Source organism: Rissa tridactyla, chromosome 3 (assembly GCF_028500815.1).
Source record: "Rissa tridactyla isolate bRisTri1 chromosome 3, bRisTri1.patW.cur.20221130, whole genome shotgun sequence".
In the NCBI taxonomy this organism is placed as follows: Eukaryota; Metazoa; Chordata; class Aves; order Charadriiformes; family Laridae; genus Rissa; species Rissa tridactyla.
In genome coordinates this window covers 14,285,917-14,312,862 of record NC_071468.1, presented here as the reverse complement: position 1 = coordinate 14,312,862, position 26,946 = coordinate 14,285,917, and the positions used below count along the sequence as shown (strand labels likewise).

Below are 26,946 nucleotides of genomic sequence, written 5' to 3'. Positions count from 1 at the left end.
GGAGGCATTTCTGTGATTTTTTTTTTCGTCCCTGGTGAACTTCATGAAATTTCTTAAGTGTTCTGGTCCCAGTGCTCCTGCAGGTGAAATCAGCAAGGCTGTCTCTTAACTTGAATGAACTGTAAATGAAAGTAAGGTGCAACATTCTTATATGGGCATGTTAGATGGCACTCCCTTCAATGACAGAAACACTGGTTTGTATCATGCCCTTCTGTTCTTAGGGGCTGAACTTTTGGTAATTCTCATAAGAACAGCCCTTCATTGTCTCAAGAGGCATGACATGAAGAGTGCATCAAAGGATAATACTTTGGGGCATGAAGCTTATGTTCTGCCAAGGAAATTGCCTAAAGCTATTTTAAGAAGTATTTACTTGCCAGGTATACAAAGAAGATGTGTAGTAATCTGTGGAGAAGTATCTGTCTTCCTTTTATGCAACCTAAGCTATAATCTGCGGGATCACGGCATCACGGAATTTTCAGATTTGGAAGGGACCTCTAGAGATCATCTAGTCCAACTCCCTTGTTAAAGCAGGATTGCCTAGAGCACGTTACTCAGGACTGCATCCAGGTGGATCTTGAAAGTCCCAGAGAAGGGGACTCCACAACCTCCCTGGGCAGCCTGTTCCAGTGCTCTGTTACCCTCACCGTAAAGAATTTTTTTCTCATATTTGATTGGAACTTCTTATGTTACAGCTTGTGCCTGTTTACCCTTGTCCTGTGACTGGGAACCACTGAAAAGGGTCTGACTCCATCCTCCTTAAACCCACCCTTTAGATGCTTGTAAACATGAACAAAGTCTCCCCTCAGCCTTCCCTTCTCCAGGCTAAAGAGTCCCAGCTCTCTCAGCCTTTCCTCATAAGGGAGATGCTCCAGTCCCTCAGTCATCTTTGTTGCCCTACGCTGGACTCTCTCCAGTAGTTCCCTGTCTCTCTTGAACTGGGGAGCCCAGAGCTGGACACAGTATTCCAGTTGTGGCCTCACCAGTGCAGAGTAGAGGGGGAGAATGACCTCCCTTGACCTGCTGGCCACACTCTTCCCTGCGCAGCCCAGAATTCCATTGGCCTTCTTGGCAACAAGGGCATATTGCTTGCTTATGGATAATTTACTGTCTACCGAGACCCCTAAATCCTTTTCTTAAGAGCTGCTTTCCAGCAGGTCCACCCCTAACCTAGACTGATACCTGATATTCTTCCTTCCCAGGTGCAGGACCCTACACTTGTCCTTGTTGAGCCTCATTAGGTTCTTCTCTGCCCAGCTCTCCAGACTGTCTAGGTCACGCTGGATGGCAGCACGGCCCTTTGGGGTGTCAGCCACCCCACGTAGTTTGGTATCATCAGTGAACTTGCTGAGGATACGCTCTGTCCCCTCGTCCAGGCCGTTGATGAATACATTAAACAATACTGGTCCAAGTATTGACCACTGGTTACAGGCCTCCAATTCGACCCTGCTCCATTAATCACAGCCCTCTGAGTCCTGTCACACAGCCAGCTCTCAATCCACCTCACTGTCCCCTCGTCTAGTCCACACTTCCTCAGTTTCCTAAGGAGGATGTTATGAGAGACAGTGTCAAATGCCTTGCTGAAGTCAAGGTAGATGACATCTGCTGCTCTGCCCTCATCCAGCCAACCAGTTATAACATCATAGAAGGCTATGAGATTGGTCAAGCATGATTTACCCTTGGTAAATCCATGTTGACCACTTCCAATAACTTCCTACTCCTGAACACGCTTGGATATGACATCCAGAATGAGTCACTCCATTACCTTCCCAGGGATGGAGGTGAGACTAACCGATCTGTAGTTCCCTGGGTCCTCCTTCTTGCCCTTTTTGAAGACTGGAGTGATATTGGCCTTCCTCCAGTCCTCAGGCACCTTCCTGTCCTCCATGACCTTTCAAAGATGATGGAGAGTGGCCAAGCAATAACATCTGCCAACTCTTAGCACTCGTGGGTGCACCTCGTCAGGGCCCATGGACTTATGGATGTCCAGTTTGGCCAAGTGTTCTCTAACCTGATCTTCCTCTACTGGGGAAAACTCTTCTTCTCTCCAGACCTTCCCCTTGCCTCCAGGGCTTGGAATTAATGAGGGACAGCTTTAGCAGTGAAGACTGAAGCAAAGAAGGCATTCAGTAGCTCTGCCTTCTCTGTGTCTTCCACCACTAGGGCACCCACCTCATTCGTTAGTGGGCCTACATTTTCCCTAGTCTTCCTTTTTCTACTGATACACTGAAAGAACCTCTTCTTGTTGTCTTTAACCGTGGTGGCCAAGATGAGTTCTGCTTGAGTTTTGGCCCTTCTAATTTTCGCCCTGCATAGCTTCACTACATCTTGGTTTTTTTCATAAGTAGCCAACCCCCTTTTCCAAAGATCATAAACTTTCCTTTTTTTCCTGAGGTCGAGCCAAAGCTCTCTATTTAGCCAGGCTGGTCGTCTTCCCTGTCTGCTCGGTTTCTGGGACTTGGGGATGGCCTTCGCCTGTGCTTTTAAGAGGTATTCCTTGAAGTAAGACCAGCCTTCCTGGGCACCTTTGCCCTTCAGGACTATCCCCCAAGGGACACTCTCAAGCATGGTCCTAAGCAGACCAAAGTTCGCCCTTTGGAAATCTAAGGTGGCAATTCTGCTGGCTCCCCGCCTTGCTTCACCAAGAATCGAAAATGTTATTTCATGATCACTCTGCCCAAGATGACCTCCAATCTTTACACCCCCTACAAGACCTTCTCTGTTAACAAGCAGCAGGTCCAGTAGGGCACTTTCCTTAGTTGGCTCCCTCACCAGCTGTGTTAGGAAGTTGTCTTCCACACACTCCAGGAACCTCCGTGACTGTTCCCTCTCTGCTGTGTTATATTTCCAGCAGACATCTGGGAAGTTGAAGTCCCCTACAAGAACAGGGGCAAGCGATCGCGAGACCTCTGCCAGATGCTTATCTACATCCTGGTTGGGGGGTCTATAACAAATTCCCACCACCATGTCCGGATTATTGGCCTTCCTCTTGATTCTTATCCATAAACTCTCAACGATGTCATCATGCACATTGCTAAGTTCTTGGCATTCAAAACTGTCCCTGACATAGTGGGCCACCCCACCACCTCTCCTTCCTTGCCTATCCCTTCTGAAGAGTTGGTAGCCATTGATCACCGCACTCCAGTTGTGCATGTCTTCCCACTATGTTTCTGTGATGTCAACTATATCATAGTTTCCCTGCTGTACGATGGTCTCCAACTCTTCCTGTTTGTTGCCCATGCTGCGTGCATTCATATAGATGCACTTCAGCTGGGCTAATTGCCTTGCCACTTTACTGGGGGGACAAGCCCTTATTCCCACCTGACTGTGCTCAGACATTTCTGCAGTTGCCAACCCATCACTGCTCCTCATGTCTTTGCTAGCACATGGGTCATCATCTCCCACCTCCACTGCGACAACAGGCTGCAAGACCTTGCTAGCGCTTTTACCCACCAGCACTGGCATGCTGCTCCCAGGCACCACTTTAGTGGAGGGAAAAGCTGACATGGAGGACCATGTCTAAGAACTGCTTATTTGTCTTTGTAATTAATTTCCCAGCTTCAGTTTAGCACCTTACAAACATAAGTACACAGCAAAATGTCCACATCTCCAAGTGGCATTTTGTGTGCACCCCCAGGAAACGGGCCAAAGATCCAGTGTGTCAGAGACTCAGTTCCAGTGGTCCCTTCAATGCAGCACCAAGGTTCACTGTGTACTGGGCATTGATTTTCAGACACAGCCAACTGAAAGACATGTAGCTGAATCCTTTTCCACCTTACCTCTTCCTGGAGATTTCAGCAGCACAGAACAGGGAGGGAGAAGCTTCTGCTGAGCTATAGGCTGTAGTTTACAGCCCAAGGTAGGTCCTGGTTCTCTATAACATACCAAAATGTGACCTGTGGTGCTTCAGGACATGTTCAGTCATCTCTGCTGCTGGCACAGTAACTTACAGGAAAAAGGAGGTCAGAGCCCACTTTGTCTGTCCAACAGCTTTTGTTGAAGACTCACATGGGCATGTCTTGAACTGAACAGCTTATGTTTATGCTAGAGTTTATAATTTCATTTGCAGTGTTGTGAGATGTCAGTTGAGGAGCAAACACGGGGAGGACAGCTGATGTACTTGGAAGCCAATTTAACATCCAAGGATTTTATGTTCCTTCCAGTTCTCCTCCTAGACATACCCACAATGGGTTTCAAGTATACCAACTAAGAACTGTGAGGCTTCTGGCAATGTCAGACTGCAGTTGCACTTTGCATGCATTGGGAAGGCAAAAAATACAATTTTGTGATCTTCAGATTTGTTTGGATGGAGCTGCTACCTTTTGAGCTCGTGAAAATGGATCATTTAGCAAGGAAAATTATGTCTTGCTGTTTGGAGTTTCCTTTGATGCTAGGGATACTCTCCCTTCACCATATCCACAGTTCTTTGTATCAGTCACCGGCTCTTTCATAGCAGCTGCTCATGTCTTTAGAACATAAAAAGTCCATTTTAGAAAAGTCTTCATATGTCCAATGCATATCTCCAAGGAGCAAGAGAGTTCAGTGTTGAAGCATCATTGTTTTACTTTCACAGAAATAAAAAGGGAGGAACATAGTAACTCTATCAGCTCTTTTCTGTTGTGAATGGACTGTGTTCTGTTCTAAACCCTTTGCACCTTTCAGGGACTGCCAAGATCATCTTCTGTTTGAAGTTTTTGCTTTGGTTGTGTCAGTTTTTTTGTGTCTCCCTCTGTAGCTTAGCAAGAACACCAGTTGCAGAAGAAGATGTCCCTTCAATCTGGATATTCTCAAATGGCACACATATCCCTGAGGTCTGTTTTAGGTTATGCCCAACCTCATTGTCATCACTGGTGGTGAAAGCTGCATTGTATTTGAGAACAACGTGGACGTTGGTTATGTTTGTTGGCAGTCAGGTGCTAAAACAGTCAAAACCCTCATTCAAAACACAGGAACATGCTGTCTCAAACGTACATATAAGCAGAGAAGCTTCACTGGAATATTGTTTTGTGAGGTTGGTTTGTTGGTAAAGGAGAGGTAGATTTTAAAAACAGTAGGAGACAACAAGACTAATGTGAGAATACTGATAGCAGACAAAAAGCTGAGAGAAAATATTTTAGAGCCAGTGCCATGCATAAAGGACTAAAGTCTGTGAGAAGAAAATAATTCTGCTGGTGTTCAGATTCTTGCTGCAGTGAAGGAACAGGATTTCTATGGCCTTTCTAAATAAATAGCATTACTCCTCAAAAATATCTTGTTCCGTCATCAGTTTCTCATCTAAACTGGCACACCTGCAAGAATTCACATTCTGGCTTTACATTCTGATTACTTGTATCTAAAAGATAGAGCAGGAACTGTCAGCCATAGGTCTATACTAAAGAGACCCGTGAATGGCTTAACTTCTGCTGGTGTAAAACATCAAGATACAACAGTGAATGACGTTTAAATAATATTTTATATTCTCTTCCAGCTTGTTCTACAGCATATGATAGTTTCATGTTTTCATAGTCTTGATGCAACTTATCAGCGTTGTACCTCACTTCTGGGCCATGGTTGGCTGCTTTTAGAAATTGTTCTCCTTCCTAAGCAGAGTATTACGATTTTACGTGGCAGATATGCATCGGGAGAACATTAACTTGCTAAGCTAAGAGAAAATCTAAATCCATGAGTGCACTAAATTAACACGTGGTAAATATACTATCAGATTTGAAGTATTTGATTGTGGGTTATTTTTGCTCTTCCTGTTGACTTGTAATACCACTGAGGGTGATTTTACAGTGATCTTTCTTCTGGTAATGTAGGAGTGGCAGAACTTCCTGGCAAAAGCCAGCTGAGAGTGTGGAAGTGATTTAAGGCAAACCCGCTCAGCTTCTACAAGGAGATAATGAGTTCTGCTCTTCCTGTGGGCTACCTGTGTCAGTTCCTCTCTTTTGTGACTGCCAGGACCGTTAGATATCCTTTGCCTGCTAGAGAGTGGATCAACACCAAATACTTTCTAAATTGGTTTCAGCCTTTGATTGCCAGTTCCTTTTAGAAACTCCAAATGACTTCAGGAGCCCCAGCCTACTTATTTTTCTTAACACTTCAGGGTGTAAATCACTTGTGAGAATAAAATCACTTATGTGTCTGATTTTTTTTATTATTTTTTTTATGCCAAAAGGGAAGGGGAATTTATTTTCTGACCTCACACACATACTTGCACCTGCTTCAGGTTGTATGCCTCTGGAGGGAAGAGGGGCTGCATTCTTTTTTCCGTCTACCTATATTCATGTACACCTCCCCTCCTCAGATCATCTTTGCTTGTTAGGGGTGAGGATACTTTCTCTGCCAATTTCTTACTTTTATATGTGAAAAGAAGCTTTTTCCCCCATTCTAAAACCACTTTAATTGCAAAGAGCTCTGAGTTTCATCTCTTTAACAGAATTTAATCCCTGTTCTTCCAATCTGTGCAGGTTTTGGTTTCAGATCATCGCCTCATGGGAAGAAGGATCTGATGCCATTATTGCTTTTGACAATGTCTCCCTTAGTCTGGACTGTTATTTAACAAGTAAGTTTTCCTTTTATCTGCAAGTAACTTGTCTTTTATTTGCCACGTAATTGAAATTTGGAAAGGGGTTGAAACTGTGGGGAAGGGATTAGGTGTTGTTCTCTTCAAAAGATTCTTGAAATGTAAAGGTACGTTTCAGAAAAAACGGTGCTTAGATGGAGGAGACTGTTCAGATGCAAACCTTATTAGTGGAGCCGACCAGTGAATGGGTTCTGAGTTTGGCAGTAAATGGGCAGTAGGACATATGGTGTGGGAAAGTCAGCTTCCAACTGAGACAGTAGCATCACCTATCCACCCAGGCTGATGCAGAAGCCAATCTGTGATTATAGAGTTCCACATGACCTGGTTTACTGTGTGACAGTTATCAAAATGAATGACAGTTGGACTCTGGCTAGGGAAAGACAGGCATCCTGTGATTGACACTAACTCTGCAATAACATTGGGCACAATACTCCAGTTAAATTAGAACAAGGTTATTTTATTTGGACTGACATGCATTTAAGTCTGAATCAGAAACTAGGATCTTCACTCTCTCCTACGCTTGGGAAAAATTTGGATTCTGATCTGGACTTTGTGATTGACTGGTCTCTAGAATATGCCTAGTCTGTACCTCTGCTGCCAGATTTCACCCCATTTAGATTTTTATTGAGCATTTGTGTCTGGCTCATCTTTCACAATCTCATGCACAGTGAATTGCTTAATTTGTAAATGTGTTCAATGATCTGTTACTCTGTACCTCAGACCAACAACTTGCATGAGGATTGGGGGGTTGCTGCTCTGAACACATGAAACTTCTGCCTTGGGTTGAGCAGTAGAACTTAAGTGTGTTCTTTCACTTCCCAGGCTCGAAGCTACAACCTCTGTAGCCCTGTTCAGGTTGAACACCTCTAAGCCACTTCCTCATCCAACAGGAGAATATTTAATCCGCTTTGTGTTATGTTAATTTTCATTGGCTGGGGCTGCAAGTCTGTGATACGCAGTGATACTCCTAGGTTTCTGTGCTTAAGTGTAGCGTACTTCAGGTTCCAGTATTCTAAAGAGATCTTAAAGTTAGTCTGTAATTTAAAATGATTGCACATACTTTTACTGGCTAAAAGAGAAACTTTCTAACAGTTGCTAAAGATTGTGTTCTGTATTTCTGCTTTGTGTCTTCATTCACTTGCTGTTTTGCCTACCATTCATTCCTGTTTATTTTCCTTTTGTCACAGTTCCCATAACAGCAATGGAAAGTCAATCTGCGCTTTCCTTTTAATGGTGTTAGATCCTTTGACTGCAGGCTCTTATTCTCAGCAGAGGAGCCTTCAGCCCTTAATTTAGTTTCAGTTTTGGATTACATACTGACTCAGCCACCCTCAGTGATAAACCAGTCTGTGACTTCTTGTTTTCTAGTCAGTGGAGAGAAGGCACCTCGAGGTACCACTCCAGACTCAAGCAATTTGTTCACCAGTAGAGGTGGCCAGAAGAAGTTTGGATGGGAACAAAAGCTTCTGGGAAATCTCCAACTCAACACTGCCCCCGTTTCTGGTCCAGCAGGTAATTGTCTGGTCTGAGAAGCATTTTCAGGCAGCAGAGATTTCCAACTAGTACAGATTTCAGTTAGATGTGACTAAATGCAATATGATTCCTTCTTTTTTTTTTTTTACCAAAGCCTTTGTTCAGAGCTGTCATGGTTTCAGCTGGGAAAGAGTCAATTTTCTTTCTAGTGATTGCCATGAAAGGAGTGTCAACAATGCATATTGTTGTAGTTGTTGCTAAGTGATGTTTATGCTTTTCAAGGACTCTTTTCAGCTTCCCATAGAAGCTGAGAAGGAGCCTAGACAGAAGAAGGGAATGGCCAACGGAATATTCTATACCGTAGATACCATGCTCAGTATATAAATGGGATTGGCCGGGGGGACAGGAATCCAAAAGTCACTGCTCTGAATGGTGCAAATTCACCAGGCAGTAAGAGTGACTTGTGTAACTATTATTATTATTATTGTTACTTTCCTTTTCTGTTATTGTTTCTATTAAACTGTCTTTATCTAAACCCATGAGGGTTTTTCCCTTTCCCCTCCTTTCCTCCCTCGTCTCCCTGCCCTTCTAGGGGAGGGGCGAGAACTGTGTGGGCAGACGTGGTCCTAGTGGCTGGTTAGGGTTAAACCACGACAAGAGCTTTTCCCGAGTCCCTTACAAACAAAACAAAACAAGCTCTAGGAGGCAATTACTTTTAGCTGTTAACTGTAACTTGGATTTCAATTGCAAGCTGGTGAAAGAAAGAACCAGAGGGAGCCTCTTCATGAAGTGAAAAGTGCTTTTAAACTGTAAGACAGGTTGTTTGGTGTCAGGGTCATTTAAAAATAGGCAGGAATCAAAGTAAAGTGTCCAAATTGACCGAGTCCAGCCTGTGGTAACCTGAACACCATCCGTAGTTAATACAGGCTTGGTTTGCAATAACATAACTTCGCTTTTTCAGTAATATTTTCATTGCCCATTTGAAAGAGTACAGCCACTGGACTTTGTTTTAAAAACATGATTTTTAGTTAGTTAGAAATGTCAGTCTTGCGTGGTCAATGTTATTTCATTCTCCCCTGTCCCGCAGCTCCCCTTTCCAGCTTAACTGTAGCAGCGTGGGCCAAATAGATGCAAGATGTCCATTCCTTCCCCCTCACATGACTGTCTCCTAAATGTTTGTTTCTTCCCCCTCTGAGGCTTGCCCACACATTCACAGTATCTGCTTTGGGCTCTACATGTGCGTTTCTGTTTCAGTCGATTTCCTTCCCTCCTCCTTGCCAGCTTCATTTCCTGATTTGATTCAGGTGGTCACAACCTCCAGCCTACCTGGGGGAGCAGTGCTGGCCATGGAAATGAGGGGTGACTACAGGAGAGACAAGCACTTGCTATAACTGCCACTAGAGCTAGCTAGTTACCTGCCAATCTGAAGTACTGTCCCTCTTAAGGTAGAGAACAGGGGGGTGGTTGGTATATGCCTCCTTTACTGTCAGCAAGCCCAGGGCTTTGTTCCTGGTGCCTCCTCCTCTCCCACTCCTCCATCTTAGACTTCTTTGAGTCTGTTCTATTCTCGGTTATGTTTCACTTTGCTACCTGCAGTGTACGGTTGAAATACATGAACTAGTGGGGTTAGCTCAGATACTAACAGCAGTCCGGTTGATGTAGTCAAAAGCTCCACATAGTCTTCAAAGCCTGCCTGAAAAGCTGGATGTATTAGCCCACTCCATGCTGCCGCAGCAGGGCAGCTGCTGGCACCTGAACTCTCCAGTGAAGCAAGCTCTGGCAGTGGAGGCTGATGATACAGTCTGCAGTGTAGGCCAAGAGTTGCCATCAAGTGGAGTTTGTTGATATTTTATGTACTGAGCATCATACAGCAAGAAAAGTGCAGGAGCACTGACAGGAGCCTCAGGAGAACAGGACGGAATGAGCCCATATGAGAGGATGCTGGGCTGGGTGAACCCCTGCTTTAGCTATAAATGTTGTGTCTAGCTCTGTTACAGATGTCGTGTGTGAGCTTGGGCTGGTCACAAAGGTATAATTTCTAAAAAGACCCTTACATCCTCTTTGCAGATCCTTTGAAGTGTTCCCTTCAATATCTGTATCTCTGTTTCCTGCCTGTAAGTGGAGCCACCTTTTACTTTTAAGTGCTTTCAGTGTTGCTCTTAGGTCAGTGATCTTGTGGTAGGATCCGTACAGAGGTGTAGACTATGGACTTGTGGCTGACTTCCCATAGCAATGTCAATGCTTAGGTGGTGATGTAATTCCCTAAGGCAGATGTACGTTTCCTTCCAGGGTACCTACTGTTTTAGTAACACAGAAGCCATCAGATACCAGGTTCAGATTGGAGAAAGGCCTGAAGTTCGGATGCAAAGTTAATGTAAAGTGGGTATGTGGGTGTCAGGCTAGAAATCTTGTGGCTGTAGGTTGCTTCGAGAATTTTGTTACTTCCTAATTCTCACTAGACCTGAAATGGTGGGACATCTAGCTCTTCTGCTCCCTGTCCTATATGAGGAATGCAACTTGAAGAAATGCTTGGATAGTAGAAATAATGGGAGTCAGATTACATGGGGGTAGAAGAGAAGGTCACCGAGGTACTTTGAGCAATTCAAATAATTTGTTATGACCTTGGGGTGAAAATTCAAGGCAATTCCTGTGGTATCTAAGCTGGCTTGCCTAATTTCTGAACTTGATCCTCGGTCCTGTTCATGTTCTGTCTAAAATTGTCTCCAGGCCTTGAGGTTTGAAATCACTCCATCAGCAGTTTTCTCCCCTTTGTGCCCTTGGTGTAGACAGAGCAGAAACCAGAGAAGCTAAGCTGCAGTTTCTTGCAGTGGGAATTCATTGCATTTCTGAGGGTTTCCACATCACTGAATCACCTTTTTCCTTTGTGTTGCTGAGTCTCTGCTCTCAGTAAACGGTGCAGATGCTTGTTTGGACCCTGGGCTATTCATTTTACCCAGCTTTAATCTTGTTTCTTTCTGCCTCCTGTAATGCATTTAAGAAACCTTGGGCTGACTCTGTCAAGGCCTTTACTTTGATGGCCACGCATTTACTGTTGTGTGGGTGAACCAACAGCATCAGCGCCACCCTGAAGTCTCAAAGACTGCATTCACCAATATGAGCTCAGCCAAAAGTAATTACAGCTAATGTGATCTTTGGCTGGTTTGATGGATCACAGGCTATACATAACATTTCCTTCTTAAGGTATCATATTAAAACAAAGAACTGTGTTCCTATAGCTGAGAAGACAACAGGATAATAAAATGCCCTCCCCAAGTCCCCTCAGCCTACACAGCAGGAACTACAATCTGAAAGATGGGTACTACTTTGTTTACATGACAGTAAATCCAAAGAAGCTCCATTGCTTTCAAGGTTATGGGCCTCGATTTGCTCCTGTGTAACTGAGAACAACCTCGTACGTGCACCTGCCAGTTTTGCTTGTGCTTGGAAATCAGTTTTCAGCAGAAGTGATAGTCATCACCACCAACCTCCCTGTCCTTTCTGTTCTCAGGCCCTGTACCCAGTGAATTACTTCTTCAGGCTTGCCGTTGCTTATCATGTCTTGGGATGCCTCCAGGATAGGTACCCCGAAGGTTCAAAACATCTAACACAACCACGCTGTGAAAGATCCTAAAGCTTCCAGAAATCTGTTAACCGCTGTAATGTGTTACACGTGGGATGAGGAATGCACTGTGTGGAGAATAAGACCCAAAATTGCTACGACTGATGTGGTGGTATTCCTCTCTCAGGTTTCTTGATGGTGACCAGGACCAACACAGAAAAATTCCTGTAGGTTTCAAGTCACGCAGTTACTTGCAGTGCTAGGTGACCGTTAGAACTTTTCAATTAATTAATGACATGTTATTTGCTGACATACCAGCTTCTTGCTGAAAGGTTGCAGGTGAAACTTGATTGTAAAAGAAGCCTGCAAAAAAGTTTTAAGAAAACCTGTGTATACCAGAAGATTTAAACAACTTCAGTGGAACTAGGATTTTTGATTTAAATGGTTAATTCTGTGCACTGTTTATTTTTATGTAAACCAAGCTTACTTTGGCTTCATTTTTAAATTGATTAGGTATTAGTTTAAGTAAAACTGAAAGCTGCTCAAACCATAGCATTTCTCTACAGGGAGTTTAACTACCAATTAAAAAGCCAATTTATATCAAACCAATGCAATTTCCTTTTATAGACAAGGCCGGAATGTAGGAAATTCAGGCATATAAAGATACAGTGAGCAGTAATGAGGAACTCTAGGTAAACAAATTACTATCATGGAAACTGGAGGAGACAAAATAGGATTCTCGGTAGGCAAAAGGAGATAACAAGAGAGAGAGCAATCAAGCTTTAATTAAACATTTCTGATGCTTCTGAATAGGCTGTAAATACCATGAGGGTAGCCTGTCTTTTGATGTTTCAGCTTCTCATCTGTCCCACTGACAACTTACTCGTGTCAGGGCACGCAGTACAAAAATGGTGTGTTGTGAAATGTACAAAAAGATTAACCTTCTTTCCCCTCAAATCTTGCATTGTTTTGTCCCATCTCATCTGCATATCCACCAGCCATTGTGTGACTATGGTCTCTTGCATGGAAACTGTCATCACATCATTTTCTCATCCAGACTGGATTACTGTTTTCCTTCAGCTCTGGTCTCTTACTCACAACACTTAGTGGTTGCACAGATTTTGTCTTTTGCATCAGGGAGAGTCCTCTTACGAGTACTTACATGACTGTTTCTCGGAAGAACTCTGAGTCACATTAGTTAATCAGATGAAGGAGCTGAAACGAACAGCGGGCTGAGTATTAAGTAAAAGAAAATTACATTTGGTTGCTCTTTGTGTGCAATTATACTAACTGAACTGTTGGCATAATGCAATAAAGGTATCTGCAGAATTGTATTTTTGTATTAAGCATCAATTAACACAGTGAATAACAGCTCGGTGCCCTCCCCCAACAAAAGTAGCATCCTGAATAGTGATAGAAAATGTTCAGAGATGGATTGTGGGATCTCAGAGTGTTTAGACATTAATTTCTTTATTGCAGTATTTACACTTGCTTTCTCTGTAGGACTGAAAAATTGCAAAGGTGCAATGCTGAAAATCAACATACAACTGGATCCCAACATAAGAAAGTTGAGTTGGCACAAGTGTTCTCTAGAGTTAATTATACAATTGAAATAAACAGGGAAACTGACACATTTTAAACCTAAATTTTAAAGCTGCTCACTCTTAAGAGTAGCGTTTTAAATTGTGCAGAAACTGATATAAATCTCAGGAAAGTTTTGAAATAATTTTGCCACCTCAAACCAACTTGATCTTTATTATTCAACATGCATTTCTACTATCCTTTGTAATTGTGAACAAATTCCAAAAAATTAGTAGCAGGTGTTACTTAACACCCTTTAAGGAAGACTCCCACTATCTCTTTAAGTGAAACATAAAAGAGGAAAAAAATTAGGTTTTTTCATGCTGCTTTGTTAGGTTCTGGTTGCAGAAGGTATCAAGAAACAAGCCGTTCTCATTGCTGTTTGAAGTGAGCAGTGCCCTTGCCCTGTTATACTGACCACAGATAACTTCCTACAAGGATGCCCTGATAGTGCTCCCTTTATATGGACACTTCAGAAAAAGCTGAAGCATGAATCACGCTTTCAGTATTTCTTTGAAATGCTACGCAGGATCAATCTGGCATACATTTGTCATCACTGCGGATGCTGCTGTTGTTGAACTGAAAAACACGTCCAAATCTCCCGTTGACACCCTCATTTAGAAAATGGAAAGATAGAGGTAGAAATAGTAACTCCATAAATAGTTGAAAAGCCGGCCTCCTTTTAGTCTAGCCATACCTGTGTAACTGGTTCTGGTATTGCTGTCAAGACTCGCTAATTTCTGTGATCCTTTTTTATCCTATTAATATCATTGTGTAGACACATTTAACAGTTCAAGGACTGTTTGTGAGCACAACCTATTTCTGCCATTTACCATCATCTTTCAAACCTCTGCCCTGCTTCATTCATTTCTGGCAAAGTTAGTCCTGGAAAAGGTAATGATCTCAAATTACTGCTCTCAAGATGCTGTTAAACAACAGAACCCAAAGCAAAATTGGAAAGTTTTTCCTTCCTCACATCGCTGAACATGTTTCTTATATACACTTATAGTATGCTTTGCCTGCAGACTTTCAGCACAGACCAGCCCTGGAATTACTGGTAATAGCAGATTGTTCAGGCACCGAGTAAAAGGTATATCCCTCCACAAATACCATGGTGCCAATGGCAGCCAAATGTTAGTTAGGATTAAGACGGGCGATTTCCTGTAAGCCTCTGATTTCCCATATTGGCCAAGTATTGTTAGGGAGCTTGTGAATGTTTCCACAAATAGATGAAGCAAGCATTCTGCTTGTTCATGGCATCCAGTTTGATGACATCTGCCTTAGAGGAGGAAGTAAAATGAATGCCCTGAGGGACAACTAACAGAATTAATTGCCTCCAGAAGTTTAGCCACTGGGGTTCTTATACCCCTGAAGCATGAGACCTTATAGCCCTTATTAATGTTTTTTTTTTTACTCTGTTGGGAGTGGATAGCCTCTTGGCCTGAATAGAGGTTGTGGCAGCAAGTTCCACAAACTGCCTACACATTGTTTTAAAGCACCAATGCATTTCACTAGTGCAATACTCTATGTTCCAAAATCAGCCAAATAGCATGGTGCTTGGTTGGTAATTTTCTCAAATCACAGTAAAGTTTTGGTTTGGAATGAATTGAACCTCGGTTCAAACCAGCTTAATTTAACAACTGCCAGTTAATACATTTAGTCCCTTGAGGTATAGCTAAAATGCCTATGTCTGCTTTGTGATATGGAGTTTATGTGCTATACGTGCCAGTGAAATTGCTTTCTACGTTAGCAGTACAAACGTGCTTTAGACTTTGCTCCACTGTTTTCTCCTTCTCATTGTCATTTGCAGCAGTGCCTGCAGCAGCGCTGCCTTGGGCTGCAAGTAGTATCAGACCTTCAGATGAGTTAGTCATTTTAAGCCTTGTGGGGTTTTGTTCTTTTTGTTTTCCAAGAGTAGGACATCACTCCCCTTTGCTGTGGCTGAAATCCAGTGCCTTGATTGGTGTGCCTGTTATGTGTCTAGCTAAGCTGGGTGAAAACTAGAACATCTGCTGTGCAAAAGAAAATAAGCATGAGTGACTGTGTGTGTAAATATATCAGTAAATCTAATTTGGAAAGAAAAGTTGTGAAGAAGGAATTTTTTTAAATCTATTTTAATAGAGCCAAAATGGCATTTCTTGCAAAATATTGTTTCTAGGACCTTAGCAATGTGTTGGGGAGATTGCCAGGGAGCTTGAGGAGGGCAGGTGTGCGGGTGAACAGGCAGAAGACATGATGATTCCTCTGCCACATTTCTTGTGAAAGTGGGGATTCCATCTAACGAAGCAATGTAGAAATTATTTACTGAAATGTAGTGCCCCAATTCTGAATCTCAGTGTAATCTTCACTTCTTTTCTTTTCCTCCCACCTTAAACTGGAATTTCCAGTTTTTAAACCCAGTTAGCATCTTGCAACTGCCAATGACAGAATATATAAGGACCCTACATTTAACTACCTGTTAGTTTTCATCACGGGAATGCTCAGCTGTTTCTGGAAACCAGGCATCTGTAACTTGTGTGAAGTTGGGCAAACTTCCGAAACCTGCTAGTTGTTTGGAAAGGTTTAGGCTGGCGAGTCCTGCTTTTTTTCCCATTGTGTGAGCGTGAGGTGCTGGCAATGTTAGCCTGTCCCACACTGCAGAAGGAAGGGGAGGTATGCCAGGCAGTATGCAACAGACCACAGTTGTGCACTGATGGAAAAAATCTATGCTTCTCACCCAGCTGCTTAAGGATTTTCGATTCAGTGCTGCTGCTTTAGTCTTTGGAGATCAAAGTAATGCCACAGCAGTTTACCGTAATTCAATTTGAAGCATGCAGCAACCTGTAGAAATGCTCTCCCTGAGCTCATGAGGCATGCTGCAGTAATTTCTAGAATCAGGAGAAAATCAATACTTTATGGGGAGTGAATGGGCGTTCTTACTTAAAAAAAGGAGTGGTGGGTTACCTGAGATGGGCAGCACTCTGGTTACTGGGTTAGTGGTTTAAGATCTTGGGCTACTGTTACATCTGCAGATTGAGGGTTGGCTTTGTGAAACATTTAAGAGAGCAGAGGGAGGGAAGTGCGAGGTTTTTAGTCTGTATCCAGAATTGTAACTAAGATCCATCTGTCCTAATTATGCTGAAATGAGAGGCGACTTCTTCCCATGCCATATTCTGTCCCATTTAATTCAGTGACAAAGCTGTTACATGTTGGACTGGCTTTCAGTATCACATATGAAAGTGCATATAAACAGCAGGAGGACTGTTTGCAAGTCAGCACAGCAGTGACAAATGAGGAGATAGCGTAACACCTGGTTGTGGGTTTTACTGAAATCTTTGCTGATTCAAATCAGGTGCGGTCTCCCTGTGGACTTCACTTGGGCCAGACTTCCCATTGCAATGTTTTGGGCAAAGGTCACTACCCAGCTCTGCTTCTTCTGAAACATGTCTTCTCCCATTCCTGTCTACCATCTACCTGAATAGAGCAAGTAAATATGTCTGCTAGCACTGACTGCAGCAGCTGCAGAACCTGGGTGGCTTTACGTATAATCTTGTATACACCAATGTATTCATTACAACAGGACCGCTTTTGAAATCTAAGATAGTACCTCCCATGCTCAGTCATCTCCAGGTTCCTTATATCACACTCTCTGGCATAACGTGTCTCTGTGTTTTTTCATTCCCCCTAGTCTTGCGCTCTTAAAAGCCAGATTCTAAGAGTTTAGATGCACATTCACTAATCTTAAATTACCAGCACTGTTTGCTTTTTGCTCTTACCCTGATACTGCCTCTGCACTGGAAGTGAGCCCCCTCTAGTCTATCCAAGAGGCAGAAAACACAAAATTTGCTCTGGTTGCTTCAGTTCAAAGTCTGAAGGCATAACATTTGCAGCAGGAGGATGTTTTTCTTTTGTTCCACCAGGCCGTTGAGGTTTTAAGGAAACAGAGGGCCATTAAGAAGCATTTTGGAATACGATGTAGTTCATTGGTCCCCTGTCCCTAGAACCTGGTGAGAGTCAAGAGCTGCCAGTTTCAGGTTGAGCTGTGCTGTGTGTTACATGTGTGATAGTCTAGAGGTACTTTTGCCGAGGCCTGGTAAAGCAGATACCTAAGGAATGAGGTAAAGAGAGAATGAGGTAAGGAGAGAGTAAATCAGAAATGTAAAGCTTAACCATAGCAGCACATACTGTGGTCTGTCCTAGGTTTTACCACTTGCAGTTTTCCATTTTAATTCTCTCATGTTTTGGGTTTATTGTCCCCTTGAAGGTCACCTGCTTCTGCTTTTGGGAACATGTTTGATGTTTCACTGGAGACATCCAAATGGCTTCTTATTCTTCCAAACGAAGACACTTACCTGCCTGCTTTACTAAACATATGTTTCGGTACAGGTGGCTTAGCCCACTGGGATGTTGCAATGTTAAATCACTGTGATAGCTGACAGAATGAGTCTCTCATGTTCCATTTTCTGTGAGATTTTGCTTTGGTTTTGGGTGGTTTTTTTGCAAGAATAAACATGAGTAACTTCAGGTACGAGACTGTCGATATCAGAGCTACTGATGCATTTTGCTTTAGTAACTTTTAGACCTTGCTTTCTTAGGTGCTTTTCCACTCTTTCCTGTTGCTCTTGGGTTTTATAGGGGTACATTGGAGGCAGAGAAGGAGAGAGGGGGATTCTTACATTTGCTATCTACTAATTTTAAGACTTAGTACTGCCACCCATTGCAGAAGGATTGGAGAAATAAGTAAAATAAGTATGTAAGTATCCATATAAAACAAGTAGCAGTAGCAAAATCTCTAGAGGACCCTTGCAGGGGAGTTTTGAGGAGAGGTGGTGTAAATTTTGCAGTAAGGAGGAAGAGATTATTCTCTCAGCAACACTTATATTGGGAAGCTTTCCTAAAGTAGCAGTTTTGCATTGCCTCTTGGAATAGCAAAGACTGTATTACAAAGGTTTCTCAGAAATACCAGCCACTTTACTTCTTAAGGTCCTGCCAAATTATGTGATCCATTTCATGCATTGAACTTTTTTATAAGAAAGAATTCAGCTCAATTTCAGGATTAGTTTGTGAAAAGGTAATTCAGACCTTGTGCCTGGCTCAACTAATGTGTTTCTTTGTATTTCTGGTGGGTGAACCCCTCCAGTAATAGTAATGGGAGAACTGCTGGCCTCTCTTGTCCAGACACATGCAGAACATCATTTCTACACCAGATCTGCTTAGAACAGTAGCTCTGAATTCCAAGAAGCAGATCAAGATAATGCTCTGAGCTAATTAGTGCCATTGCTGAAAGCGTCTGCATGTGTTGTATTGCTTTATGGAAGCTGGGGGAAAAAATTGGCTTTGAGAAAGCCAGAAGGAGGGCTGTCTGGCACAACATTATTTGTAGAAATTATGTTCTTTAGATGTATTTCAGGTCTCTTGTCTTTAATGGCCGTAGAATTAAATAATAGAGTTTATTAGATTGTATATATTAGCTGGTTAATAAGTATGAGTAATAAATCATTTAATGTTCACCAAAAATGCTTAGTCCACTTATTTACCATCTAAATCTTAGTTTTGATTACATATGAAATATTTCCTGGTATACTAGCAGATATGTTAGGGTGGGCTTTACAAGAGCATTATGGTCTTGCAACTGCACTGGGCGTAATAATAAATCTTTAATGAAAAGGACAGTGTTTTTCAGCATCATGTATTCAAATTAAAAAATTAGATCTTTGAGGCATAAATTAGCAAAGCCTTGTTCTAGAAATCTATTTGTACAGGGCTAGTACTTCCAGTCGATGGAAATGGCTGTAATAAGAGCGCATTGATTTACACCCGCAGATCTGGCCTAGAACATGCAGAGCTGAATGCTTGTTTTACAGGCCTCAGTCAGGTTTTTTGCCTTCTGAAGCTTAACTTGAATCTCTTGTGAGCAAATAATTATTCAAAATACAATTAGTTTATTTGTTATGTTGTAATCACTGAGATGATGTTGTATTTACAGGTTTCTATCTAATTAACAGCTACTTTTGCATATAAAATAAATTCAATTATCAAATGTCTGTAGAAACTGAAAGTGCTAAAATGCACCAGTCTTGAAGTTTCGAGCGTGCACTTTAACAGCCCAAAGAGCAGAGCAGAGCCCAAAGCTGGGTGGTCTGTGTTGCATTTTACTCTACTCTCTGATCTTTGCCTTTTTCAGCCTTAGAAAAAGTAAAGCTATGTTCATAGTTGTGATAGTTTTCAGGAGATGTAGATGAAAAGCTGTCAAATACTGAGATACACAGCTCTATGAGTCTTTAAAGAGAATTCTGTGAGTATTTGTTCTGGCTGAAACCTCAGGGGTCAGGTTCTTCTCTGGGGTCCAACAAGAGAGAGCGAATAAAGAGCAGAACAGCTACTTGATCTTTGGCTGTTCAGATCATGCTTTGTTTATGTCCTCATTGCAGATCACTGGTTATTCACAACATGTGGTGCCAGTGGACCCTACGGCCCCACGCAGAGCCAATGCAATGATGCCTACAGGAACTCCAACCTCAGTGTGATTGTAGGAGCTGAAGGGATTCTCCAAGGCATTCAGATCTGGAGAGTACCAGCAACCAACACATACAGGTAAGAGAACCATCTCTGATTGTCATGATATATCTTTGCATTTGAAACTTACCCAAGTTGCAGATACATGCTAGGCATATATGAGGTATTATATTCAGAAGTTTGGCTAGATCTGCTTGGATTTTTGGTCCTGATTTCTAACCTTTCCAGTCTCAGATTTGTTTGTCTGGAAGATGTGATTTTTTTGGTGAAAGAGAGAAGAAAGAGAAGCAACCATCTGAGGCAGACAAATCTTTAGCCTGAATGGTTACAGATTGAGAGAGCTCTATAAGTATCTGAAAGTCAAGTGTCTTCACCTCCCCAGGCCAAGGGGCATACATATCCCATATGCTATCCATTGAATTCTGGGATCAGAATGAGCTTTTCCCACTCTTTACCTGATATAGGAGGCACAATATTATGTCAGCATTTCTTATGGGACAGCTTGCATCAAGTGCTGCTCAGCACCTTGCTTTTTTAATCTAGGCATGGTAAATTGAGCCTGTAAGCCTGGCTCACCACTGTAGAATTGATTTTGGAAGCCAGCCGCCTAAATCTTTAGGCTCTGTGATACTGAGGATTCTACCACTTAAATCCCCCTGTGGAGTTATTTTCAAATGGAGATGATCAGATACGGTTCAATGCTACTTCATCAGATTTTTACCAATCATTTTTTCTTTTTGCTCTTGCCAGGGAAAGAAGTGCAATCGAAATTTAGTTCACTGTATCTGAATGGTAACATCAAGCCATTGCATGCATCAGTTTGTAAGCAGAACTGTCTGTTTGAATCAAAGACTGTCTAGTGGTGGGGTTTTTTTATGCAACATTCCCTATTGAAACCAATGGTGGCATCATGGATTTCAAAGCAGAACATGCCACTGCAGGCTTTGAACAAATTTCAGTTCAAACTCACTGGCACCTTCTTTTTTTTCTTTTTACTGAAAAAGAATATTAGTATTGAAGATAGATATTAGTCTCTATCAGAAGTCTACTGCAAAGCAGTTTTGAGAAACTGGCTAGGCTAGGCTAGGCGCGAGTTCTGCCTGAGTGCCTATTACCTCAAGGATTGATGGTAATGAAAAAAGCATTAATGATATTTTACTCAGCTATCAAAAATGAGTTGCCTGGGGTGAATAGAATTTTTCAGGACCAGCATTCAGTAAATATGGTTATAAAGTATAGCCCAAAAAGAAGAGGCAATAAACTTACAACATTGTCATTTCTTTAATATCATAGCCCAAGAAGAGCCAGAATACCAGTGCAACTGCAGGCTGATTTTTGCTACACAATACAAACCACAGGTCCTGCAGGGAGGACCTGTCTATTTAAGTCCTATAAATGACCTAACAGACTTTTAGGTTCTGTATAGATAGTAGATGGCTAATGTCATTGGTAACCTATATATAAATGGATGACATTCTCTTCTGCACCTCTTAAGGCTATAGGAGAGAACTCACAGCCTGGGGAAAGGAGGAGGCAATTGTGGGCTTAAATTAACTTGACATCTTTGTGAATCTGGGCTGCTGAAGGGGCAGCAGAGTCCCCCAGTATAGCATAGCCCTAGGAAAATGTCAAGTTGCAGAATGAATTCTGGGGCTTCCCAGGGTAGGGACCCACTGCCTGTATTTAGCTCTCCCCTGCAGGCCTGCTGCACTGAGTGTCCTGTAAATTAGCCTGATAGCCATCTCCAGTATACCTGACCCAGAGATAAATCCTCCAGCTGGCTGTTGGGCTCTTAAGAAAACTGTTGTTATGCCGTATCAGTGTGTTTTATACTACGTAATGTAGAGCAGTGAGTTACATTCGTGTTAATTGCATAAGAAGGATACAGATTGTGTGAACACAAGGCAGAATGTGCATTACTAAAATGCAAAGACAGAAAGTTCAACTTTCCACAAAACTCTACTACACCCAGAAAACCCCACCATCTGTGAAGGTCTGGGTAGGCTGCCATACACTGTAGGTATCTTCATTTGAAGACTGGAGTCCTGCATACTTCAATGCTGATATGGTCAAAATCATCTAGTTTGCTCCCAAGGGACCGCACATTGTATAACAATAATGTTAGGCAATATAAAGAATATTTTCCTTTGCAGGTTTTCTTCTACGCGTTCAGAAGGTCTTGTCATTCCATATCTAGGCCTATGATCAAGTATGAGAGAAGTGAACTGTAAGAAATGGCACGTTACCTTCCATTATCCCAATTCTTTCCATTTTTAAAACAAGAGTCTTTGGTCCGTTTTGCTGGTGTCCATTTGTTGTCACTTCCACTGTCCTCTCTTTTCTCTGGTCCCTTCTTGTAAGGTAGCACAAGAACATGGCACGATGGAATGCAAAATGGTGTCCTCCTAAATTGGCCAGCCTAGGCACTGCATTTTCTCATATTCTCAAAACTAGCTCCAGTGTTTCCTATGACCTGTCTACCTAGAGGTGGATTTTTTTCTCCAGCCCTCATTTGCACAGCCGCTGCACTCCGCTCATCCTGATCCTTCCTGAAGATGCAGTTTTCTTTTTCAGTTCCTACAAGTATCATAGTAAAAGAAAAGGAGGAAGACAGTGGCAGGTATTCTGTGTTCTGGTTATATCTACTCAGGGCAGTCTGAATATGGTTAAATGGATTCCTCCTGTAAAAGAATGCAGTGCCTAAGGAAAGGATTCCTGCTAAATCTTGAAGTCAAGTCATCTGTTTAAATAGTGACACCCATTTTGAATAGGGAATGACAGTCTCCTGATTCTACTGGTTTTTATTTGTCTGCAGCCTTTGAATGAGGCATGAGGCCAGAATGGGTTCTCCTGAACTTCCTGACATCATTGGTTGTATGCAAAATCTGTTCTTACACAGAAAAATATGGCCCCTAATTGCAGCCGATTAGCCCTGCCAGCTTGCTGTGCCTGGTAGTGCACCTCATTAGCCATTACAAAATTCTACAGCAAATCAACTCAGTCTTCAGATTCATGCAGCATCTGTTCAGGGTAGCCCAGTGCTGTGTCCATCACTTTTTCTGCTGGCTCCAGTGCAGCCTTACTGGGGAATGATTGCTTTGGTTATCAGCAGTGGCATGAACATAATCATGTCACATTGCGAGGATCTAATGTGCTTTATGAGGCACTTGATGCTCCGTAGTTGCTTCAACATCAGAACTGCTCCGTGCTGGCTGCCTCAGAGCAGTATCATGACATGAGTTCCTCATGCTAATTGTTAAGGCAAGTTGCTGGTTGAGAGTGAGCTGGCTGCCCAACCTGTTCAGGATGCTCACTCATGATGGGTGGTGCTGGTTTGTTCCGCTTGTAGCCTGTTTGCATGCAGGAGTGGGCTGGGCAAAGACCAGCCAGGTGCTGGAGGAAAGGAGGAGTTAAAGCAGAGCACCTATACTGTAACTGGTAGGAAGCCAAGAGGAAGTTTTGTGTTCTCAGCCCTGCGGTCACTGTTTACATGCTCCAGGTTGAATTTTACTCTCATGCAAATAGCTGCAAAGCTACTAATGTCAGTGGAGAATCACCTGCTTATTTCGGATCTAAATTGAGCTTGCTGTACCACCACCCACTTGCTCAGAAAGTTGAGTAACTATGTCTTTTGTTGCAGAGTGCTTTGAAATCCTTTGGTAAAAGCTGCTTCAAGTATGTGAATTGTTTATGTACTTAGAAAGGGAGAGGGGAGGAGCTGAGCAGTGCAGTGGTACAGACACATCTCTGGGTACATCGACAACATTAAGGACCTCTGAATCTTGACTGCTTGAAATAAAGGTCCCAGAGCCTTAATTGAGACTGCAGCAGCCTGTGTATGCAACCTGGCCTCTCCTGGCTGGAGACAGTGAGACATTAGTGGTGGCTGAGAGTTTAGCCAGGGGGCTTTTGCTTTCCTTGTTTACTGCAGTTAGTGTCATGTCCGTCTACTCTTCTATATTCCTCTGGACGTGGGAATAGGAGAGCTGTTTCCCATCTGGTCCATACTCTCAGGACCAGTTGTGCTGTCTGCTTTCTCAAATCTCCGCTGTCGGTCTCGTACTTAATATTCTCTTTAGCCATATGTGCTGTACTTACCAGTTCTCCTGCTTCTGTTCTTTTTCTTCCTTGCTGCAAACCTCTCAAGGGTACGCCTTCTGGGAAACAAGATGTGTTTCATATATTAAAGTTTGAAACTACAGGGACTTGCTCGCTCTGTCCTCAGCGAGCGTTTGCCCAAGAATCAGTGTGAAAGAAGTTCTGTAGCTACCCAAGTTCATAGGTCTGTGTAGAGCAGATAATCTCGGTCTTCAAGCTTTGGGTTTAGATTTATTTAGAGTGTCAGGTCTTCAGGGCACAGCCCTGTGACACTGTGTACAGTTCAGGTGTGCAAAACACTCAGTGCCCAGAAGTGGTTTGTACTAGCTTCCACCTGGCTGGGACAACTGAGATGCCAGGCTCTTGTTTTCTTTTTCCTGCAGCATCTCAGGCTATGGAGCTGCTGGTGGGAAGGGAGGAAAGAACACCATGGTGCGGTCCCACGGCGTGTCTGTGCTTGGAATTTTTGACCTCCAGAAGGATGATACTTTGTATATCTTGGTGGGACAGCAAGGAGAAGATGCTTGTCCTAGTGTAAGTGATTGCCATTTCTGTTTTGCCTTATAATTCCTTCTACAAATCCATGGAGTTTTGTCTGTTTGCAGAGAAAACCGTTGTCCTTGAGAGGGTTTGGGTTATATGGTTCAAAGGATAGCTACAGTTTTACTCAGAGGGCACGAGTGTGAAAAGATGAAGTACCATGTTGACTGTTCTCACTTCCTCTTCAACATTCAGGCCCCATTGATAGAAATACACTACAGGTTACTGGTTGGTCTGCATACCTCAGAGCATCTGTGTGGGTTTTTGGAGAGAAAAGACAACCCTGCTTTCCTTTCCTCTGGAGATCAGTCTTTAAGGTTGGCTTCACAGAGCTTTGTCTTTGTTCCGCTGTTGAGGCCAGCCCTGCCATTATTATAGTACTCTGCAACTCTGGAGACACCCACCTCACAGGGCCTGTTTGGTTATTCTCTGTATGGGAATGGGAGAGACAAATTAATCACTGCTGGGTCAGTCCTGATTTTTGTGTTACTAACGAACCATTGCTGCAAATGCCTTGACAGAAAGGTGCAACTTCCTCCATTTGAAGGCACAATAATCTATTAATTGTTTAGCATTCTTTGGAAGATGAGGGAATAGGCAATTCTTATGGAGGAAACTACGTATTACCTCATGAAATTTCACCTAGAGCTTTGAGCTGGACATTTAAATGCTGTGCGTTTCTCAGCTGTTAATGGCTGGCATCCAAGAGAGTGAAATCTTAGCAGTCTGTTACAGCAAAGAAAGGTTGAAGGATGTAGACCAGAAAGAGGGGTTCTCAAGGCTGGGTTCTGAAGTAAATAATGTTAGAACTGGAATTATACATATCTACAAACAAACCATTAATATGAAACCTCTTTGAAAGGAGAAATGTCCTAACTCAAAGTTCCATCTAACGTCTATAACTAAGACATTCCATCTGAGTGTAATATATGGACTCATTAAATTGCAGGCCACTGTAATCTTAGTGAGAATTTATTGAGTGCTAATGTAATTCTTTCATTGAGGCAAAGAGATTGCGTTGACTGGTAGAAGGGACTTATACTAGATTGGATTGTAATCAATTATGTCTGTGCCATGAAGGATTTTTTTTTTTTAATTCAATTGTAATCTAGTGGTTCCTTTGGGTCATTGACTTTGTCATTTTATTAATCATCCCCACCCAGCTCCAAATCAATTAAGGAGAGGGAAGACATGGGAAAGGAGGATTGTTTAGTTCCATAGGCAATTCTGCACACACAAAATGGATGCCATTCATTCTCTGGCACAGCCTAGGACACATTTTGTGGTCAACAGAATAATTTGTAACTTGAGGATGCTTTTATCAGGTTCCTCTTCCAAAAGAAAACATAGACATGAAAGCAGAAGGAAGAAGGTCAATTGTACTATAACAACTGTTTGTGCCTTTTTCCCTTAAAGTGTTGTTGACTTAGTGAGTTCAGTGTGCACAGCTAGATAGCGTTACTGAGGTGAAAAGTCTAAAGTAAAATGAGGTAGAAGCAAAGCTTGCAACATACAAGTATTCACATTGGAGTCCTGTTTGTCATGCACTTTAGTGCTCCAATTTAAAATCAAAGTGACAGTTACCCTTCTTAGGTTATAGTCCAGAAGAAGAACTTATAAATGATGGTATAATGTGTTTGAGATCAGTTAGTGAATCCAGTGATTTTCGTAACACAGAAGGCTCATTACATTTGGTGATAATTGGTGGAGGGGAAAAAATGCTGAGTATGAAATATGGAGGCTTTTTAGTGAGGTAGTTTCTTTAACATCAGGTCAACATTGCAATCAAACGGTGGATTGCAGCTGTTTTGGTAGGCTTTGATCTAGCTAGCGCTGGTAATTACAGTAAAATTGCTGCTATAGCATGAGCGTCAGATCAGCATCAAAACTTGCCTGGAAGTCTAAATAAATATTAGGTGGCCAGTCTACGCTGAGCTCATTGCTGCTGTCTGTGCTATGACTACCTAGGTTAAAGGTAGCTCTGGTACATCTATGTGAGCCAGCAATACGCCTTAGTTCTGGATCGATGCACGTTGGCTGCCTGGCCCCAACCAATGGGGCACTAGAAGAGGAGTAAAGAAACTTGGGCTCTCTCTATGTCACTGCCATTTGGCTGTTCTGTGACATGGGGCAAGTCACATCATCGCTGAGTTACTCCCTTTCCCTACTTGTGAAATACAGATAGTTAATGCTTGGAAGTATTTGCAGTAAATTCTGCTACATCTTGTATGTTAAAAGTTAATGGAGCTGTTTTACATGGTAATAGATATCAGCACTGAGCTTGCTTCAACATAATTCAATTAAAATGGCAAAAAATTCTTCTGACAAAGGTTGAAGCAAAAAGCGAGATTCTTCTAGAAGAGCATTCACTTGCTTCTGCTGCTTATGTAGTTTCGCTGGAAGACAATTTATTGGTTTGGGAGGGTGAAGGGTCCACGAGGCCTATGTGTGTTCAACAACATGGAGATTTCTTACCAAATTCAGACTTGGTCTTCTGTTTGCAGACTAATGATGTTATACAGAAAGTCTGCATTGGAGAGAACAATGTGATTGAAGAAGAGATACGTGTGAACAGAAGTGTCAATGAATGGGCAGGAGGAGGTGGAGGTGGGGGAGGTGCAACTTACATATTTAAGGT

General features: G+C 42.5%; 1 protein-coding gene across 3 annotated transcripts in view; it reads left to right on the top strand.

Moving 5' to 3' along the window:
* ALK (ALK receptor tyrosine kinase) overlaps positions 1-26,946 on the top strand; it is a 327,314-nt gene that overhangs the window by 271,110 nt on the left and 29,258 nt on the right. For all 3 annotated transcript variants that reach the window (XM_054195890.1, XM_054195891.1, XM_054195889.1), the window contains 5 exons: positions 6,447-6,541; positions 7,931-8,074; positions 19,586-19,748; positions 24,152-24,302; positions 26,813-26,944. In XM_054195890.1, coding sequence (XP_054051865.1) covers positions 6,447-6,541; positions 7,931-8,074; positions 19,586-19,748; positions 24,152-24,302; positions 26,813-26,944 — 685 coding nt within the window. The remainder of the gene's footprint in view (positions 1-6,446; positions 6,542-7,930; positions 8,075-19,585; positions 19,749-24,151; positions 24,303-26,812; positions 26,945-26,946) is intronic.